The following is a 20834-nucleotide window of genomic DNA, read 5'->3' as shown; positions in this document are numbered from 1 at the left end:
TATATAAATTTTTTTTTAACATACTGAACCATTTAGTAATTTTTAAGTAACCAGATTGAGTAGTGCTTTCCTGTGTTGGAGGTTGAGGTTTTCTTAGTTAGAGAGAAATGAAAATAAGTAGTAAGGTGTAATTAACATCTGTAAGATTAAGGTTTTCGATTGAAACTCAGGCTGTCAATCACCAGTTTTAGGTGAATTTGCAGCAAACCGTTCCTATTTAATGAAAGCATAAGAGTAAATATACTATATTTCAATTTTTTAATTGACAAAGTTCATGTTCTGTTATAACGGATTAACATCATCCGTTATCCGAATAATGAATTAATCACACAAATTTAAACCTGGGTCATATCTGACTTTAGATTGGCTAGACGAGGTTTAGCTAGTATTGCCACAGTACGGTACTTAGAAAACGGTAAAATGCCAAAAGTTCCGGCAATCCGTAGATGTTTTCCAGCAACTTTATCATTGATACGGGGATTGTGCAGCTCCGCTATTTGGGTAGACGAGGCAGCTGCGGGATCTCCCGACGCGGAAAGCGAACCAAGCCAGAATTCGTTCCCAGGATACGCGTTACCGTCCCACGCATAAGAAACCACCAAAAGTTTACCCATGTCGTCATCTGCAAGCTTGGTGTGTGGTTCTCGCTTGTTTAAGATTATTTTTATGCCCGATTTTGGGTGTCCAGGTATGGGGATGGTGTCACCACTTTGGTAACCGCCACATGTCATATTTGAGCCAAAGTACGCGAAAACGATGTCGGATATTGCGTGTAGATGGTTTCCCAGTCCGCTAAAATATACAACTGAATAAGTGCTAATTATTGTTGGTATACTCATGCACTGAATTTGTAAATAAAATGAACTTACATGATTCTCGTAGCAAACGTATCTAAAAACAACGACTGTTGATGAGGTGAGATTTTCCACACGCCTAGTCCAAGACCAACAACGTGTACGAAAGCTGTCGTCCTTTGCATTTTTGCTCTCTCATTTGCCTCAAACAGTAAAGTATCAATCGATAGCGCCAATCGCTTAGAATAAACTTGATCATCGAACAAAGTGCCATTGGACAATGGTTTGAAACGACCAGGAAAGCTTGCGTTAAATTCGATAGCTTTCTCGTAGATAAAACAAGGTTCCTCATAAAAGTCCGAGAAAATTGCTCGCAACGTGGGAGGAAGTTGATTTCCATACCCGTTTTTGTATGTATTTTGATCGGCGGTAACTAAAACTTCGGCGTACTCCATCACATTTGACTTCTCAAAGCGAGCACCTATGAGTCCAATTATTACGCCATCGTATTCAACGTTTGTTTTATTCACTACACCTTCATTATAGCGATTTCCATTATTAACGAAGTGAGTGTACGACGACACTGATAAAAGGGCGGATAGCTTAATTTCATCGTAGCTTATGTACTTATCCAAATTTAGTATGTTGGTCTCATTTTCGGTGCCAATTGTTTCCCAATTACCGGCTCCCCTGGTGCCATCCATTAGCAAATAATCATCGGCCTGGTTTAGAAAAGCTACCGCCCGATTTGCTAGTAATCGGTCCACTAGAGCTACCACAGTCATATTCTGGTAAAGCTTTCGTTCACGCGCGTTTCCAAATGTTTGTTTGTGTTGTAAAAATGACGAAAGTAAAGGCAGCACATTCTCGTGAATTACCGGGTACACAGAATTTATGTATTTTTCTAATGACTGCTTCGGTATCTCACTGGAAAGGGTTTTACTGCGTACGCTGTCAATAGGAAAGGCGATTGGAAATTGTGCGCTCGATTTGATGATACTATCAAGAGTAGTATGTTCTTCGTGCACATCTTCTGCTTCTTGCAACAGGAAATTTAAGCGTGCTTTAGTCCAAAGCGGTCGCTTTTTAGGCCAGTTCGGTATGTTAGGGTCTGAAACCTAAAAATAAAAGAGATAATATTATTTAATATGTAAACTATATTATTTATTGCTGTTTTCAATCCAGAAAACGTGTAACAAAGAAGCATTACATTATTTATAAGATAGGGGCCATATTTTCATTTAAAATTGCAAAAAATTTTTGCCGCGTTTATTTTTCTTATACAGCGTTTTCCAAAGGTTCCGGCGCGAAGGAGCTAGCTATAAGTTTCAAACGAGTGAAAAAAGTTTGAGAATCTCGGGATCAATAAAGGATCATAAAAATGTAAATTTCTCACGTACAAAACACTGTACTCTTCAAAAATTCTTCAGAGAGCAACTATTACATCCCAAATCGAAAAAGATTTATAACTACATTAACATATATTCAAAGTAACAAAACCGATTCCTTTTAAGGCCGGATGTTCTGGTAATTTCTGGGGGTCAGTCATAAGGTGAAATATGGTGTTATAGTCAGTTTGGTCGTTGTTTTTTAGGTGGTTATAACTCCTGTCAAGGTTTACTCTATTGTAAAGGTAATTTTTAAAAAACATACCCCCATAAGTCTGTTTCGTGCTGTTTTACAATTCCCTTTAAAATAAGGTCAAACTCGACAGGGGTTGTAATTCAAAGATGTTGGGGTTATCGTCCCCTAAAAAAACCCTCAACGTATGAAAGTTTTAAACCATCTAAAGTGTAGTTTATAGTACAAACATTACAAGGAATCTTGATCCTACAAACATCATTTTTTATTTTAAATTTGCCCTTTAACATTTAATTTCTTATACCGGGTGTCCCAGGTTGAACACACTATAGACAAACAGAATTAATGATTTTTTTTCGCGAAGAATCCACGGAGGCTTTGATATGTATTTGAAGTTAGCGTTCAATGTACGTAATTGCACTTGGCTGATGCTAGAAAGGGATTGCCGTAGTACGTTGAACGCTAATTGGAAAGGCCGCGTGGATCCTATGCGAAAAAATACATTGACGTTTCTCCATGGTGCTTTCTACCTGGACACACTGTATATAATTAGTGGAGTGTAACAATAGGTATATGTGAACCGCACCACCGGGATAAATTCAGACCCTTGGTGACTCGCTTGGTATATAATACCATTTTTCACTGTTTGTCATTTGTACTTTCTATCCTGAAATGGATAAAGTAATTTTAAAAAGTAATAGGAAATGTTTGTAATGACAATGCTATGTTGCGAATTTTAAGGGAGTAGTTGTGCATATAAACAATGATAATAATAAATTATAGTCCAAACATTTTCGCCACGAAAGTACAGGGTGTCAAAATTTAAGAAAAAAGATAGGGATATTTCGATGATATTTAGTGTGGATCTCGGTATGGATTTAGTGATATATAATAAAATTGCAATTTTTCCAATAAAAACTGAATTCTTAGTTTTAACAGTGGCGTGTGGGCGATATTATAACTTCGATACCTTGAAAGAAAAATAACCGGAACACTATAATGGCTTTGTCCCAAATGGAAAAAAAAAATTATTAAGAAACACCCTGTATAATGTATATTTTGAAAATAGAAGATTATCATATTTATTACTATTACGTACCATAATTGATGAATTTAAAACGTAACTAGGAGGAAAATGTGTAATAGTAACACACCTTAGGTGCAAAACAACCCGCAAGTATGTATTCGTATCGAATAAAAACACTATTTTATTTAATGGCTATATTCGTTCTTTTCAGAATTTTGGAAGTTTTTGCTTTTGGAATCAATTTCGTATTTTAATAAGTGACTGGTGCGTTTGTAAGAATTTGTTATAGTAATTGTTTGCTAAAATTAATTTGTAAGATTTATAGGAATATTAGTTCTTACGTGATATTCTCCTTTTCTCCCTATATTTGTTTTGATATCAGCATTTTGGTAGATATCTATTTATCATCTGGTCTCTGTCATCTTAAAAGGACATATTCCTCAAGCTTAAAATGTATTACCAATACCCGAGAAAGAGAGAAAGAAAGGAAGAGAGAGAGAGAGACGAGCCAATACACCTTAGTTAGTAAATATATACTTATAAGTATTGTGTCAAAAAAGTAGTTTTAAATATAGCATCAATTTATTTAGCATGTTTCCGAATAATTTCGGATGATATAGCTGCAACGCTTCGTGTATAGTCACATACGTTTAAAAACCTTCGTACAAGATAACCATGCAGGAAGCAGGAATAATATTCCAAACCCTGTAGAAGCAGTTATGATGTGATGATTGCGTCCCAAATCCAAAAAGATATCTGCAAAACGGTAGATATGTCTGTTTATACCGGGTGATCGAAAAGTAGTGCAGTGTTTTTTTATCACGATGGCTTAGAACTTTCTGCAATAATGTTTGACATCTCAAATGTATCTCATTATTATGGTTCGCAGAGAATTCCTGGATAAATTGAAATCGAGAAAATGCCTTGGCCGCAGGACAGATCATTTCGGCGATATCACAGAAGTGCCTTTGACCTATGGGTAACATAACGACGCCGTTACGGCGCATGACACTAAGAAAGCAAAGTTATTGTTAGCATAGTTCAGAGTTCTGTGTATAGATGACGACGCGTAATTGTTTACCATACTAAGCACTCGCTTCTCTCTGAAAACACTTCCATCACTAGTTTCTGGTGAGTATATAAACATTATACCATACAAATGAATCCCAGACGAACAAATCTTCAACGCATACCATAATTTTTTATGGTTGGCGCTAAAGACATACTCTGCACTAACGATTGACATTTTTAGTGCGTTCAGTTCACGAATCTACCAACAGATTTTCCTATTTTTTCTTACTTGCATTATACTTCGGTCGGTCATTCGTGAACTTATAGAATAAGTAACAAATTAGTTACAAGAAGACATTCATCTGTGAGAAGGCAACATATGATGATCTAGATATAGACTTGAACAACATTTATAGATGCATTTATTAACAACAAAAATATATTAGCATTATACAATTTATACCGATACATATAAAAACTATATTAAAATACAGAAAGGAGCGACTTAACTAATAACTTGCGCCACAGAGCGATATATCGACAACGGTACAACACCAAATGTTCCAGCAACTCGAAGATTTTTTCCCGCTACCTTGCTGTTGATATGCGGATTATGCAATTCGGCAATTTGCGTAGACGAGGCGGCCGCCGGATCTCCAGAACCCGACAACGAACCATGCCAAAATTCGTTTCCGGGTAACGCGTTACCATCCCACGCGTAGGACACAACTAACAGTTTACCCGCATCGTCTCCGGCCAGTTTAGTGTGCGGCTCACGATTGGATATAATTACTTTGATTCCAGATCTCGGATGTCCAGGTATGGGAATAATATCGCCACTTTTGTAACCGCCGCATGACGTAATTGAACCTAAGTATGCAAATACGATGTCGGATATTGAGCCCAGGTGTGGCCCTAACGAGCTAAAATTATGCGTTACGATTAGAGCATCTCATAAATGTGGGAGTCTTACATTATCCTTTTGGCAAATGTATCAACAAAGAGGGAATTCTGGTGAGGGGAAATTTTCCAAACGCCAAGCCCAAGACCCACAACATGCACGAAAGCTGTAGTGCCTTGGGTTCTCGCTCTCTGGTTGGCTTCAAACAACAACGTATCCATTGACAACGCCAATCGTTTCGAATACACGTGGTTATCAAACAGAATGCCATCATCTAACTCTTTAAAGCGATCGGGTTTTTGTTTTTTCAATTCGACGGCGTTCTCGTAAAGAAAACAAGGTTCTCCGTAAAACCCAGAAAAAATTGTTCGTAACGTCGGTGCGAATTGATTTCCGTATCCGTTACCGTACGTGTTTTGGGTACTCGTTATCACAATATCGGCGTATTCCATAACTTTGGGTTTCTCGAAACGAGTACCAATGAGCCCTATTATCACTCCTTCATTTTCAATGTTAATTCTTTTCGGAACGCCTTCATTGTTGCGATTTCCGTTGTTGATAAAGTGAGTGTGCGAAGACACTGAGAGCAGAGCGGACAGTTTGATTTCGTCATAGCTAATACACTTTTCCAAAGTTAGTTTTTCCGATTGCGCTTCGGTACCAATAGTCTCCCATTTGCCAAATCCTTTGGTGCCATCAACAAGTAGGTAATTATCATGCGCGTTTAGAAAAATCACAGCCCGTTTGGAGAGTAATCGGTCCACTAATTCCACCACCGTCATATTCTGGTAAAAGTTTCGTTCGCGCGCATTTCCCAATCTCTGCTTGTGATTTAAAAACGACGAAAGAAGAGGTAAAACATTCTCGTGAATGACGGGGTATGCGGAATTTATGTATTTTTCTAAAGACTGTTTCGGAGTCGTTCGTGATAGAGTGTTGCAACGTACACTGTCGATTGGAAATGGGATTGGAAATTCTTCACTAGACTCTATTATAGTTTCGAGCTCCACATATTCCTCAGGCACGTTATCCACACCCTTTAGTAGTAAGTTTAAACTGTTTTCAGTCCATAGTGGCCGCTTGTCGGGCCAGTTTGGAATTTCGGCCATTCTTGAAACCTAAAAAATTACGTTATGACAGCATTTTGAAGTAAAATGCCTTGGCGCCTTTGTTAAAAGTGAAACGGGTTAGACAGAAAGCAAAACATGCAAAAGGGCTGTAATTTAGTGCATGCATTTTCGATGACGCCGCCGTCGCTCGTTTATCTCTTGTAACGTGACTTCCACGTTACTTACAACATTGTAACATTGAACATGTTAGTACATACAACAAACACAGTTTTCCACGAGGTCTCAATGCTGAGATCTTGACTCGTAAACGAATGTCGGACAAATAGAGCCGCGCATTGTTATACCAATAAATAAGTTTGCGCGTACGAAATAGTTCAACATTGTATAGATTGTCATAGATTCTACTTGGACAATCGTGTATAAATAATAAGTCGTTGAAAATCAAAATCCATGAACTATGGTAAAAAGATGGACTATATCCAAACACAATTTTATTCATCGTACACATTTCGCATTCCATCATTAACAAAATGAGAATAACGACGCATGCTACAGATAAAATATATTTAAAGTTTTATTTTATGAGGTTATAAATGTTTCGTTTCAGTGAACTACTCTACTCTAGCACATGTTTTTCACTTGATTGAAAGAATTGGAAAAATCCGAATAACTAACCTTAAAGAAAAAATACCATGGGCTTTGATCACGCATAAACATACTTAATCGAAACGCCTGTGAACTAAAGTACGAAAGTTATCAAAATACACTATGTGGGTGTCAGCGCCGTCCAAACTTTCGATAAAAATATAATTTGAAAATATTATTGTACTTATTATTAGTATTAGAGAGGTCGATAAAGTTGGCAACCTCACTTTGCCCAAATCAAGTACAATATGCTTATAATTTAGGAACAATTACAATTTGTACCCGCTTAGTTCCGCCGGAAAACCGTTTTTGCGATGGTGGTGCGAGCTTGACATCAAGCTAGTTATGTGAAGTATACATAAGTATTTGAATTATTAGTACTTATACACACTGTGTCCAAAATAAGGATGCCTATCATGGGGATCTCCGAAACTATAAGGTACGAGGACGGTCAGATAAGAGAAAAGATGCGTAATTAAAGAGTTATTATTATGCTTTCAAGAAAACCAGAAAATTCCGCATATTTCCGAAGATATGCCAGAAAAACCGAAATTTGCATTTCGTTTTTATATTTTTCTCTGATGTTATTTGAACACATAAAAAAATACTTTCTCATTGCCACTTTTTGAGCTCTACAAGTGTCAGCATTGAGAGATTTTCAATACAACGTTTGGTTTCGAACAAACCATCATCAACTTTACTTTTTTACATGGCAGGTAAAAAAGGTACATACTGTTTTGAGTAGCATTTTTAATTACGAATACAACAATGTCCGACACACACAAAAAATAAAAGTTGGAAGCTGTTGGTTTCAACAGGATGGTGCAGCTGCGCACAACGCCATAATCTTGCGAAAATACCTACCGGACTAATTTCCTGAAAAATGAAAAAATTGTCCAATAGGGCCATATAACAAAATAAAGTTGGTGATTATTTCTCCGAAAATTGGCAGATTTTATACTGTGTAAACTGTCGTAATTAAGATAAAATAAAAAAGTCTACCTGCTCCACGCGTTCATCAGCATCCTCAGCGTTTAAAAAGCTCAGAAAAGACAACTGAACTTGCGATTTGAATTTTAGATCACTTTGTGTTCAAAAGTTATTACGAGGGCTGGAACTTTAATACTGGCAACTATTTATTTACTAATAATACAAAAGTGATACATGCCACCAAGTTTTACAGTCCTTCAATACAGTCTCTAGCATTGTGTACATCCGGTTTGCAACGATATGCAAGAACCTTTCCTGTCGGTTTTTCGCAGTTCATATTGGGACGTGTTTGTGTGAAGTTTGTTGTTTCATGTGTATCTGAAGTACACAGATTGATGACTGCTAGTGGTTTGCGGCTGGTTCGGCTTTTCCATGGATCGTTGTAAAAATAATTTCAAAGAACAGTTTTTGAGCAGTTCGCAAACGGTTCGGCTAGCATATATATACGCACCTTAATGTATGGTATATGATTTGGTTTCGTTGAGTGGCGTCTTTACTGCAGTGTTGTCACTACTAAAGCTCTAACCCTCGCATAAACAGATTAATTTATTAACTATTTAGTTCCACCGAGGAATTTAGGGGATTTTCATTATAAAGTGCAAAAGACTCGAGAAACTAATCTTTTGAATTTTACACTAATTTGTACCCACGAGGAAATTGTAACATATAAAGTTGTAAACACACATGCATGCTATTCTAATCAAACATCTCATCAAAAGGAATTGGTTTCTACAAATTATAACTTTCCTTCGCGACTCCTTTTTGAGATGAATGGGTGACGGGGAGAGGGGGTGAGGATTAGATTTTTTTTTATTATACCGTCATTAGAAAAAAAAGATTACAAACAAAATACAAAGGTACATTCAGAGACTAACTAACAAAGGAGGATAACAGAGTACAATTTTACATATTAAATCGCATAACAGTTTTTCATGAACTCTTCCTGACAATAAAAAGCGTTTTTTGAAAGCAATGTTTGGAGGCGGGACTTGAGAGCTCCAATGGACAGAGATCTTATATTATTAGGAAAGGCTGTTGTAAAGAAGTTGAGATTGGTGGACTACACCATCCTGTGTTTAAAAATTTATTTTATTTATGGCATTTTAATGCAGGTCTCAACGAAAGGAATAAATTTCTACAGTTGGAAGAAATATATCCTAAGTGATGTCAAATCTTTAACAGTGAATATCTCGAAAATGAAGTGCTGAAAGAGGGTACTGGGTACTCATAAAGGGTACTCCGTAAACTTAACCATACTGTGATTTAAATTCGTCCGTTCTTTCGCAAAATGTAACCATTCACAATTTTAAACTCATGATCGCGAAGTAACTGAAAGAAAGCGCCGGATAATATGAATGGGCCTTAAAGTATCATGAACATATCGACCGGTTCAAAAAAAGTTTAACTGTGAACATATCATGTAACTGACAATTCGCAAGTCGAAATAAATTCACAGGTCCGTCTGACAAGTGTGTTGAGGTTCGTTCACGATAACACCTTATCACCGCCAACTATAATAATTATGGCATATTGATTTCTGTTTCATATGCAGGGTGTCCCACGGCGAATTCTGGCTATATACAGTGAACGGCTAAAATATGAAACAAATTCATTTAAAAATCGGTGTTGGGTCACCGGCACACGTCTATTAGAGTTTTCTTGCTCATTATTTTGCGCTAAAGAGCAACTATACAGGGTGCGTCAAAAAGTAGGTTTTGACACCAAAGTTGATTTTTTAAATAGAACAGTATTTTTTAAAATCAATTTTCGAATTCTGTCTCAAATTCTACGCATAATAAAAATAATTGGGGCGATTTTGTTTAGAATAGGTTCCGCTTTAGTCGAGTGCGTTGTAATTGTATTTATAAATAAATACAGGGGATTCAAAAACTAAAAAATCGAATTGAAAAGCTCGTTAAAACTTAAATTTTTTGTTTAATAGAAATCCCTTTATTTTATAACGGTGTCTTATGAACCACAAAAATAAGGCTAACTTCGTATAAAGCCTAATCCAAAAATTTTTAGTTTTTGAAATATTGGCTATTCAATATTTTTTCCATTATAAAAATGCTATTTAGTACTGTTTTATGTAGTAGAAAAAGTGACATTTCGTTAGTGCTCGATCGTTTTTTCTTCGCCTCTATGGCGATTAGTCATGGACTAGGACTACTACTATTTTTACAATAGAAAAAATATTAAATATTTCGAAAACTGTTACCTTTTGTAAGAAACTACTATATACAAAGTTACCCTTATTGCATTTTTGAACTCCCTGCATTTATTTATAATCAAAATTGCCACACAGTCCACGGAAACTTTTCCTTTTCGAAAAAGAAACTATTTTCAATTAAATAACTTATCACTTATAAAAATAAAGACCAAAGTCAATTAATCGTCACGAGTTTTCTTGTCTCAAATGCTAGAGCTATAAGTTACTGAATTCAAAAAGACCGAACTAAATATAGTTACAGTTGCAGGAAAAAAGATTAAAGAAGAAACATACATTAGGACTTTCATTTCAATAGGTACCACCCACCGATTGTAATTTGTAATTTACTTACACTTCTTGGTAATATCATAATTTCCTCTATGGTAACATGCAGTTTAACCGATTGAAATTAAATTTGAACCTTATAATTATTTGATAAACATGCTATCGATCTAGAGATCTACTTGAAATAGTGTGTAAGTATCAGATAAGACAGCCAAATTGGTTCACCAAGATAAATAAGTGAGAGGATAAGATACTACAAGATAGTTACTCGACCAAAAAATTAGTACCAAACTTGTGTGGCATTTTCGGGCCGTGACGAACGGATGACCAAATCTGGGAAAATTACATCACCACGTTCAAGAAAGAAAAATCTTTTCAAAAATATATTACATTACGCACTTGAAATTGTAGGAGTTGCACACCTAGTGCTAAGGGATGGAGATGACCCCCTCGCGCTTACATTTCACATTTTTCGAAAACGTCTGCTACAATATTCAGTCAACGAATTAACGAATTGTATAAACAAATATAAATAAAAATTTACGCTAAATGGGTTTTCCTTCGGGTTTCCCATTTCGTTATATGGTGATTAATGCAAATTTTTAGCGAAACCTTAAAGTGTTATTAAACACTTTTGCCAAGAAAGACACCTTTTTTGCTATTCCTATCTTAGTAATTGGTTATTTTGTGCGCCTATCAATGTTCGATTATTAAAGATAACTGAAGTTTTAAATGTGAAAATGGCAATTACAAATAGTTGTGTTGAACCAGCCCCAAATATGGTTACGTGCCTTTGAAATACAAAAGAAGTAAGCAGTACAGAAAAAACCATGCAAATTATTTCTTAAAAGGACATGTTAGCGCGCGCGTGCAGTTAAATAAGTATTCGCATTAAACAAATTAACATTTCGCTTACCTTTTTGGCCTTGGGGCCGGTTTTTACAGTATTCGTATGTACATCACAAAGTCCCTGTCGTAGGTGAACTGATAAGGAGCAACATATCAACAACATATACCACAACATATTTTTAAAAATGCGGAAAGTGGGATGGGTAGGCACGTATATTCGTCATGCTATCGCAGATTTTCAAATTACGCGCCGTGTGGCGCCACCTTTATTAATTGACGAATCTTCTAGAACGCTGCAATCGGGCCAAAGCACAAGGTGGAATTAGCATCTTTGGCTAAAGGCAATAGTGTACAAATAAACAACAAAAACACAAAAAAGCGATTCGCCCAAAGTGAGTGCTAAGCTTAGAGAAATTACACAACATCCAGAATTACAACGAACAATACATACCCACTTAACGATAAATAAATATTTATTCAATGAAAAACCATAAAGAAATTGAAAACTACGTAAGTTGCAGCAGTGTGCATAAATTTCGTGTACAAATTACATTGTCAAATTGATATTAAGCGTATAAAAACGTTTAATCAATACAAGTGTGAATATCTGCGTCACTCACGTACAATTAACAGGAGCGGATTAAGGTATTATTCTCGTTTAAGGATAGTCACTTATATTACAAAGGTGCTAGTATAGTTGCCTACAAAGTGTACTGTAACACCGTTTCATCTTATCAGGCCATAATATACACCTTCACTGTCATTTTTTAATAGTGTTTTAGTCTCTTGTTGTGGTCTCAAGTAGTATTGGTCTGTTCATTTGTTTTTCCTCTCCACTTTCTTTATTTTTTCTCTTATATTCCCTAGACTTCCATGCAAGCCTGGTCCCTTGTATCGATTTTTCTCTTCTTTTTTGATTAATTTTATGCTTAGAATTTTTATAGCCCACCTCAGTTGATATTCATTGTTGGTAATTGAGGTAAGAATGCCTCAGTGCTATCAGTTATAAAGTAGGTACTTCAATTTGAATTGGCACAAGTAAACATTGGGAATGGTGATATCTCGGGTGATATGTGAAATTAAATCTTACTACACCAGCATCATTGTAAAGTATTATGTTTTTATTCTTAAACAACTGCTTATAACTTCTAAACAAACTAACAATTCACATGGTAGAAAAGGTAACAAATTCTATAAATTTATAGTTCGAACTCAATTCTTAAGTTGCTATCACTTTTTCTATCACATACAAGTTTAAGTAGGTACAGTATGAATTACGATACATAATAATAAATCACACACATTTTTAACAAATACTATGTTAATTCTACAAATTCTATTTCAGAAACAAAACAAATTCTTTTTTGGTTTTAAATGTTTCATTTGGCTTACAATGAAATAAAAATAATCTTTATTATCAAAATGTATTATTTCAATCAACCTCCCAATTTTCTTTTTCCACTTTTAATACACCTCACATACTCCTCATACGTTTTCAACCCATCAGCTGTAACAATTCGAAGATTGGCCGCACAAATCTTGGGATTTATGTGACAATTGTGAATTTCTGTGATTTGTGTTGAAGCGGCTGCTGCTGAATCTCCAGTTGAGCCCAATTTACCTAGCCAAAATTCATTTCCTGGCGATGCATTGCCGTCCCATGCATATGAGACTATTAACAACTTTCCTGTAACAGAAGTGGTAAAATTAGTCATTTGCAAATTGTAGTTGTCATACCTGCATTGCTACCAGAAAGCTTGACATGTGGGTCTCTTTTGCCAATGTGAATCTTAATTCCATTAGGATGATCTTTAATTTTCATGACTTCTCCAGATTTACACCCGTTACACTGTTTGGCGTTGATATATGAGAAGTAAACATCAGAAATGCAGGTTGTAAGTTTTCCTAATGATCTGAAATAAGAAACTGTAGGTATTTAGGCATTTGTTGGATGACTACATTCTTCAAACATTAAGGTATAGATTCCCAAGGGTACTTATTTAAACAAAGAGAAAATAGTTACAGATGACAAGAAAACAAAAAAAATAGACAAACTTAAAAAAGAACAAATATCAAGTAAAATGGTTAAGTACCAGAAGTGTGGATAGACAGAGAGCAATATGGATAAAGAAATGAATGAAAGAGTTAATGAGAAATTACAAAATGTTACCAGGAACAGGGGATCTTGGACAGAAGCAAGCGAGGAAGCAATACTTATGTACATTCACCCATCACTTACTCTAGCCTTTTGCCAAAGACGTCTACAAAAAGCTCCTCTTGATGAGGGGAGCATTTCCATACACCCAAACCAATACCAACAACATGGACAAACGCTGTTGTATTTCTACAGTGAGCTCTTTCATTAGCTTCAATTAACAAAGTGTCAATCGACAACGCAATCCTTTTGGCAAAGACAACATTGTCAAAAAATTCTTCATTGCCCAAAGCAGTAAACCGTCTTGGTTGCGTCTTTACTTGATCCAACACTTGTCCATAAGTAAAACAAGGTTCTTCATAAAAATTAGCAAAAACACTGTGTAAGCTTTCTTCTTCCCCATAGCCATTTTCTTCAATATTCTGAGCCTTAGTTACAACCATCTCCTCATACTCCATCACCTTTGCTTTCTTAAGTCGAGCTCCAATTAATCCAATTACCACACCCTCATCTTGAATATTCGTCCGGGTTGTAGCTACCTTGCCCATATTCTTTCTCGTCCCATCGTTAATAAAATATGTATACGAAGTAACCGAAAGGAAGGCAGATAACTTAATCTCGTCGTAACTCAAACAGTTTTCAAGGGACAGTCGTGATCTGGGATCTTTTCCAATCAACTCCCACTTACCTGCACCCTTTGTTTGATTTATCAGCAGGTAACTATCGAATCTTCCCATGAACACTACGGCACGTTTTGTTAAGAGACGATCAATAAGGGTTGAAATGGTCATATTTTTGTACACTCGCTGTTCGTCCACGGTTCCATTTTTCCTTTTATGCAATAAGAATTTTGCGCATAAGTGTAGGGCATTTTCGTGTATTAAGGGATAAGCCGAATTGATGTTCCTTTCGAGAGTGTCTGTTTCCACAGTGGTCTGTAAGGTTTTGCATCTCACAGTATCAATTGGGAATTTCACAGGAAATCGATCACTTTTGTTTAAGATTACTTCAACATTCACATCTGAAGGAATGGTTTTTGGTAAATCTAAAATTTCTAGCGTTTTGCTGTCCCACTTAGGGGACTTATTTGGCCAATTAGGTAGAGGATACATTATGCCCAACAGCAAGTTTATTATTGCACAACACAACTGAATACTGATAACTAATTGATCACATCTCCCTAATCCACAGGTGTTTAGTTTATTTACCTAACCTCTTTCGTACGCCAAGCCAAAACAACAATAGAATAATACACTTCAACCACAGAATAAAAAACATGTAATAGTAGGTGGGCTGCTCAAAAAGTTTCGGGAAATTCTACAAAAACAATTGAGTAAAGACAGCTGTTTCAGGAGACACACGGTGGCGTATTTAAATTTTTTGCGCCCCTAGGCACACCGAAAGATATGCGCCCCTTCAAATATAATCTTTAAGTTGCAATAAATTTTAAGATGCTAATAAAAAATCACATTATAACTTGAAATTTTTAAAATTAATATGAATAGAAATACAGTATACTAAGATTACGTTTTCACACACGTCAAAACTTGCATTGTCCATTATCGTTCTTACAGTTAAGTTTGTTTAAACTATCTCTGCCAATTCCAATTTATTTCATAATTTTAATTAATAAGTTTTGTCATTTGTAACTTGTTAGGGGACTAAAACTTAAAATATTACCTAAAATAAATATAGTGCTAAGAAATGCCGCCATCTAAAGCTGCCGCCCCTAGGCACGTGCCTAGTAGTAGTATGCCTATATGTAAATCCGCCACTGGAGTCACAAATGTCACTACGCATTGTATTTTTGATGCTTGTGAATAAAACGATGCTATACGGTGATAAATCAGGGGTATATGGGCAATGGCTCACATGGGATTGCCCGGATTGCCGGACTGGTAAAAATTATTGAGGAGGCTCCCAACATCTCAAGAGCATTATACATTCTCACACATCAGAAAATACATTATGCTGTATTAACAGTTCGAATGGTATTATCGTATTACCATTACACTAATGGTTCCTTTTCAAATATAGCTTTCAGCATTCAATATTAAGAAGTGCAAGTCTTTAGGTTCCTGAAAACCTTCTTTATGACATGACAAGTGTAGGAATCAGCAGCTGTATAGAGAAGGTGAGTCCAGGAAAAAACCCGTGAAAAAAACCCGGGAATAAAAACCCCCGGAATAAAAACCCACGGAAAGAAAACCCCCCGGAAAAAAACCCCTGGAATGAAAACCCTCTTTTTTAAATCTCCACAATAGGTAGGTATACATCTTAGGGCGATTGTACAAGGCAAGTATACATATACAAGGCAACCTATAGTATACGTTATTCCAAGTAGGTACAAAATCTGAAAATTGGATTGAATTTTTAGATTTTATACTTGAAATAGCTTATACTTGCATTATGTGGAACCGGCCCTTCGTAAAATTTCTAAAAGTGCGAACTGCAACTGTGTACTCCTGTGCTGAATTAGCTTGCAAAAAGCGTTGTTCATTGACTTATACCCGGATTCACAAAGAGTGTTAGTTAGTTAATGATTATATGGTATATGATTGGTCGATTTTTGATGTTTAGGTACCAAATGACAAGGGCTCAAACCAACGTTATTCATCTGATTAAATATTTACAAATGATTGTAATCTTAATCACGTTTGCGAAAACATGCTTTAAATTCATTTAAAATGACACCAACATTTAGGTCAATTAATCCCAAAAAGGAAGAAAGCAAAATATGTACTGCTGCAAAGTAGACTAAACAAGTTGTAAATCAGCATATGCATGATTAAAGCGCATTTTTGGTAATACAGGTCAGTATTTTATTAGCGAAGTTTAAAATTATCGATCTCACGAGTAATTTTGGCTGCGTTAAATAATTAATTTTATTTAATTTCAATTGACGGTACGTCTTCATTTTGTAAAACAAATCGCAAAGTAAATAATAAGTTTTTATACTGGTAGCGCTATCTAACGGTAAAATTATAGTACCTCCGAAACCCACATCGAAATTATTTTCTTCAATTATCGATCTCACAAGTAATCTAACTAAAAATAGACTAGTGCCTGCACATCTACACTATAGCAGAAAGCTTTTAGTGAAAATTTGAATTCTCTAGCTATTGTAGTTGTGGAGATCTAAACTTCTTAGAAGCTATAAGTCATAATATTAGGTTTAATTAGGGTTAATGGTAGTTTAGGATAATATGCAATTACGTATTTTGTAAAAATTGTGAAAATTTGTTAATAAAATATCTCAACCGAGTTCTGTTTGATATTCCTGTTTCAGTAAACAATATGCAACTTTAGCTCTTGCGCAATATTTCCTTTTTTCCCTGTGGTTTTTCTTCCGGTTTTTTACCAGGGGGTCTTTTTTCCGGGGTTTTTTTTCCGGGGTTTTTTTCCCGGGGGGTTTTCTTTCCATGGGTTTTTATTCCGGGGGTGTTTATTCCGCGGCTTTTTTCCAGGGGCCTTTTTTCCGGTACCGAGAGAAGGTACGCCCTCCAAACGTAGGGGTCTTTGCTACATTTGAAGTGCCAAACAGTATTTGTAAACTGTCATAAGTAGTTCTTAAATGTCTTTCATGAAACAGATTTCGAACATCTACATATATCCATTCGCGAATTATAGTTTTATAGTGGCAACAAGGACATACGTTTATTATTTACTAGGAACATTGTATTTTTATTAGAGATGTTGGTTGCCTAATTTTACAAGTTGCTGAATATTCAATTTTCCAATTTACAAAATACAACATTTCAGGAAACTGTAATAGTATACACTGATTAACCTAGATGTCACCGCAGTCACTTTTATTATGCGCCGTTTAAATGAGTTCAATGGCAAGGCAGACCTAGGATGAATCGCAATCGAAAACGATAATATTTTTCCTTGACCGTTGAATTACATCCACTACCATACTTTTTAAAACAATTTTAAGTGACTCATTGCATAAGCACGAATACCGTTTTTCATTGACGTTAGCGAATGGCACAGCTCGCCGTGTATTTGCACAAACAATTGAGGCATTTAGGTAATTATCAAACTCGATTGATGTCATAAAAATGAATTAAAAAATACGCAATTTTATGCAATATTACGTTCCAATTTTTTTTTATTACACTTTGATACCGTTTTGCCACGAGCATTTCTATCACGCTTCGCGACAGTTGATAAGGATTATCACTGTTCAGTTTTTACAAACAATACCTACATACCTATTTCTAATTTACGTGTAACATTGCTAATCAGCGATAGGTGCAGTCATTCCATACAACACATGCACAGAACAACAAGAATATTCCATACTAGCGGGTTAGAATACCCCGTGGCGGATTTAAATTTTTTGCGCCCCTAGGTACACCGAAAGATATCCGCCCCAAAATAATCTTTACATTGCAATCAATTTTTAAATAATTTTTAAAATTATAATAAGAAATTTTGAAAACTAGTATGAAAAAATACTAGATACCAATTCCAATGTATTTCATAATTTTAATTAAACGTTTTTGTCATTTGTAACTTGTTAGAGGACTTATATTTTAAAACTTAAAATGTTACCTAAAATAAATATAGTGCAAAAAATGCCGCCCCTAGGCACGTGCCTAGTGTGCCTATATGTAAATCCGCTACTGCAGTGAATACCCCTACCTAGTAAGTAATTTAGTCGAGTCAATCCATTTGATTCTATTTTTTCGAGCGAGTAGCATCCCCCACCAGGCTTCACTGGCTACTAAATTATCCCCTTGACCGAACCGGTTCATTTAGTGAAGCTCATTAATCGTTGCTAAAATGCCGTTTCCTTGGATCCGACTTTAAAATTTGTTACGAAATATTTAGAACAAGAGTGCCAATGCTATATTTCCTTGATCAGAGAATTCGTAGCTCCTAGTTCATCTCTTCTGTTAATCCATTTTCGCATCCATAGCTTCATTACTTCCATCTCACTAATTTTTCTTTCACCACTTCCAAAATAGCCCTTGGAATCAGCTTTATCAACTTATGTACTTTATTACGCTGTGTCCTGTTCATCTTGGTATACACCACTCATTCATTGCACTAGTCTAATGTGAACACTTTTGGACAAGTAAAGTACTACCCAATTTTGTTACTAAATTACTCGCCACTCGACTAAATTACTGGCCTAACGCGATCAGGCATCGATCTGCTGGGTCAAACGAATTCTGGGGTACCTACGGAGTAGGTACTGCCACCGATCGCACGCACCTTTCAATTATCCCGAAACGTAACTCCAGGTGAGATAATAATAGGAGGCCTTCCAACGCAAAGCAAAATTCCAGCCTCATAGCAGCTGAGATACTGTCATGTACATTAAAAGTAATAATAATTATAAACTTTCTACTGTATTAAGAAGGTGACATTTGAGAGATGCACATCGCGGTTATTTGCAACTAGAACAGTGACAATGGATGTTATATGCCAACAAAGTTGAAGTGTTAGAACGATAAATCTTTAGGTGCGAGAATAGCGCATAACGTTTTCCTATTATAGGATTCTGGATGAATTTGTTGCTTTCCGCTTCAAACTGCAGGGGTGTAATGGGTAAATTAAGATAAGTTGAAATCTCCCAATCAGAAGAACAAAGAAGCGTTGCTCCAGTTTACTGGTGTCAAATAAATTGCTAATAGCATTTCTTATTAATTAATAAACAAAGCTAATAGACACTATATTAACATCCACTACCTTTTAATAATCTTAGCCAGTGGAAAATTAGGTAGGCACCAACTAGGTACTACTGAATCATTTTTTCGTCTATTTTCACGAAAAAAGATATTGTTAATAGTGTTTAAATTTATTTATTCTTTGATATTTGCGAGAATATGTTGGTGTTCAGTTAATATGTTTAATCCGATTAATAGACAAAATATATAACACTAGATCGACGAATTACTCAAAATTTACCAATGATTGATGAAAGTATAGAAATAGATCTTAAAATTGACGTGGGTATTCTTGGGACTTTCATTTTAGGAACTTAGCCTTAATACCATAATGTTTTACACCGTGGCCTTAACCGTGAAGGAAAGGTTGTGAGGTGTAATTTGTTAACGTAATATGGTCCTTGAAAGGCCAGTTCATTACTTTTATAATTAGATCAGCTCTACGTAATAGTTGATGGCTTATTATTTTTCGGGAAAAAAAGCATCTATATTTAGAATATAAAAATACACTTCCTCTAAGAATCACTCGCGGTTTTTCCTTGTTTTACGTAGGTACCTATGAAGACAATCGGGGTTTACGCCAATGATAAACGACGACCACAAAATTGTGAGACATAATGCACCTTGACATAATTAATCGGTTATTAAAAGAATTTTTGCGGTAAATTCCTTAAATTTGTCAATTAACTTAATATGCCGTTGAGTCATTTATAGAATGTGCTTAATTCAATGCAGTGCAGATACGCATTGTATTTTCCGGACGTTAGAAAATTATAAATAAACCGGTGATTTCCCGAACGTTGCACCGTATGTGACAATGTTACAAAGAGACAGGAGTCCTTCTTCAATTGTTTCTTAAAAGCTTGTTTTAGAATTACCATTAATTTTGTGTTTTCTGTGAATTTCGTCTTGTTTTACCTTTTAACTTGCTTCTATGTTCTATCCCTTCTCCAATATCAGGACAACCTTTTCGTTCCAGGTATTTCTTGGTCATCTTCTCCTTTTACTCGTAGTGCCTTTGATACTTGTTTTGCTGGCGTCCGTTTCTTATTCATTATAGATGTCCAAACCACTTTAACGGCTTGTTTTCGGTGAGTTCCTTTCGTGCCTTCTGCTCCTCAGCGCTGTAGTAGTACTCAATCAGTACCTTAACCGCTACCAGTGCTATTCTTCGCCTAATTTGTTGCTTCGCCTTTTCTTTTATTTCCAACTTTATTTTGGATTGTAATATGTATTCACTGTTTATTTCCGGACCTTCTATCTAGAACCCCATAATCTAGTATTTTTGACTTTGTGTTTCTTTCCACTTTCAACTAATCTGGTAAATGTGTGAATATATTTTAGCTTCAAGAACAAAACTAACTGATAGTCTACTGTAAACAAAAGTGTGCCAATACGTTGCCTGTTAGCAGAATCCCCAATACTTCTAGCTATCGTCAATTTTATATTCATAATGTGTTGTTGTTCCTAGTCCCTTTTTCCATTGTATGGTTATGTGCAAACGGTCACTAAACCACCAATAAGCACCCGTCCAGCTATTTTTCCAGGGCACGTCCAGCATCCGCCACAACTAGACTCGATAAGATTTTAATTCTGTAAAAATGAGAAAAGTCAGCAGCTATGTGTAATGACGAGG

General features: G+C 35.7%; 2 protein-coding genes across 5 annotated transcripts; both read right to left on the bottom strand.

Moving 5' to 3' along the window:
- Positions 1 to 229: 229 nt before the first annotated feature.
- On the bottom strand, positions 230 to 12012 carry LOC116169949. 4 transcript variants are annotated; one of them, XM_031486165.1, is made up of 4 exons: positions 11814 to 12012; positions 11430 to 11655; positions 870 to 1912; positions 230 to 792 (listed from the first exon to the last, which is right to left on the bottom strand). In XM_031486165.1, the coding sequence occupies exons 2-4, from the start codon at positions 11535 to 11537 to the stop codon at positions 336 to 338; spliced, it is 1608 nt and encodes a 535-aa protein (XP_031342025.1). In that variant the 5' UTR covers positions 11538 to 11655; positions 11814 to 12012; the 3' UTR covers positions 230 to 335. The 4 variants fall into 4 exon arrangements, with proteins under 4 accessions (XP_031342025.1, XP_031342031.1, XP_031342040.1 ...); XM_031486171.1 differs by lacking the exons at positions 230 to 792; positions 870 to 1912 and adding exons at positions 4818 to 5336; positions 5387 to 6432 and having other exon boundaries at positions 11814 to 11996; XM_031486180.1 differs by lacking the exons at positions 230 to 792; positions 870 to 1912 and adding exons at positions 4818 to 5336; positions 5387 to 6432 and having other exon boundaries at positions 11430 to 11497; positions 11814 to 11995.
- A 477-nt stretch (positions 12013 to 12489) lies between these two features.
- Positions 12490 to 14911, bottom strand: LOC116169970. The gene is made up of 3 exons (XM_031486202.1): positions 13602 to 14911; positions 13100 to 13275; positions 12490 to 13049 (listed from the first exon to the last, which is right to left on the bottom strand). Exons 1-3 carry the CDS (start codon positions 14627 to 14629, stop codon positions 12799 to 12801), a joined length of 1455 nt encoding a protein of 484 aa, XP_031342062.1. The 5' UTR covers positions 14630 to 14911; the 3' UTR covers positions 12490 to 12798.
- Between the last annotated feature and the right edge of the window lie 5923 nt (positions 14912 to 20834).

This window comes from Photinus pyralis, unplaced genomic scaffold, assembly GCF_008802855.1.
Source record: "Photinus pyralis isolate 1611_PpyrPB1 unplaced genomic scaffold, Ppyr1.3 Ppyr1.4_LG1, whole genome shotgun sequence".
NCBI classification, from domain to species: domain Eukaryota; kingdom Metazoa; phylum Arthropoda; class Insecta; order Coleoptera; family Lampyridae; genus Photinus; species Photinus pyralis.
Note: the sequence above shows the minus strand (reverse complement) of the source record. Positions and strands in the feature narration are given on the sequence as shown.

What these genes read in the sequence shown, in the direction of transcription:
- LOC116169949 (XM_031486165.1), bottom strand. Translation starts at nt 11,537, where the DNA reads ATGTTGTGGTATATGTTGTTGATATGTTGCTCCTTATCAGTTCACCTA. An exon ending in CCGGCCCCAAGGCCAAAAAG is followed by an intron (nt 1,913 to 11,429) that starts GTAAGCGAAATG and finishes TTTTATTTTTAG; the next exon opens with GTTTCAGACCCTAACATACC. An exon ending in ACGTTTGCTACGAGAATCAT is followed by an intron (nt 793 to 869) that starts GTAAGTTCATTT and finishes TGTATATTTTAG; the next exon opens with CGGACTGGGAAACCATCTAC.
- LOC116169970 (XM_031486202.1), bottom strand. Translation starts at nt 14,629, where the DNA reads ATGTATCCTCTACCTAATTGGCCAAATAAGTCCCCTAAGTGGGACAGC. An exon ending in GTCTTTGGCAAAAGGCTAGA is followed by an intron (nt 13,276 to 13,601) that starts GTAAGTGATGGG and finishes TTCTTATTTCAG; the next exon opens with ATCATTAGGAAAACTTACAA. An exon ending in GCTTTCTGGTAGCAATGCAG is followed by an intron (nt 13,050 to 13,099) that starts GTATGACAACTA and finishes CTTCTGTTACAG; the next exon opens with GAAAGTTGTTAATAGTCTCA.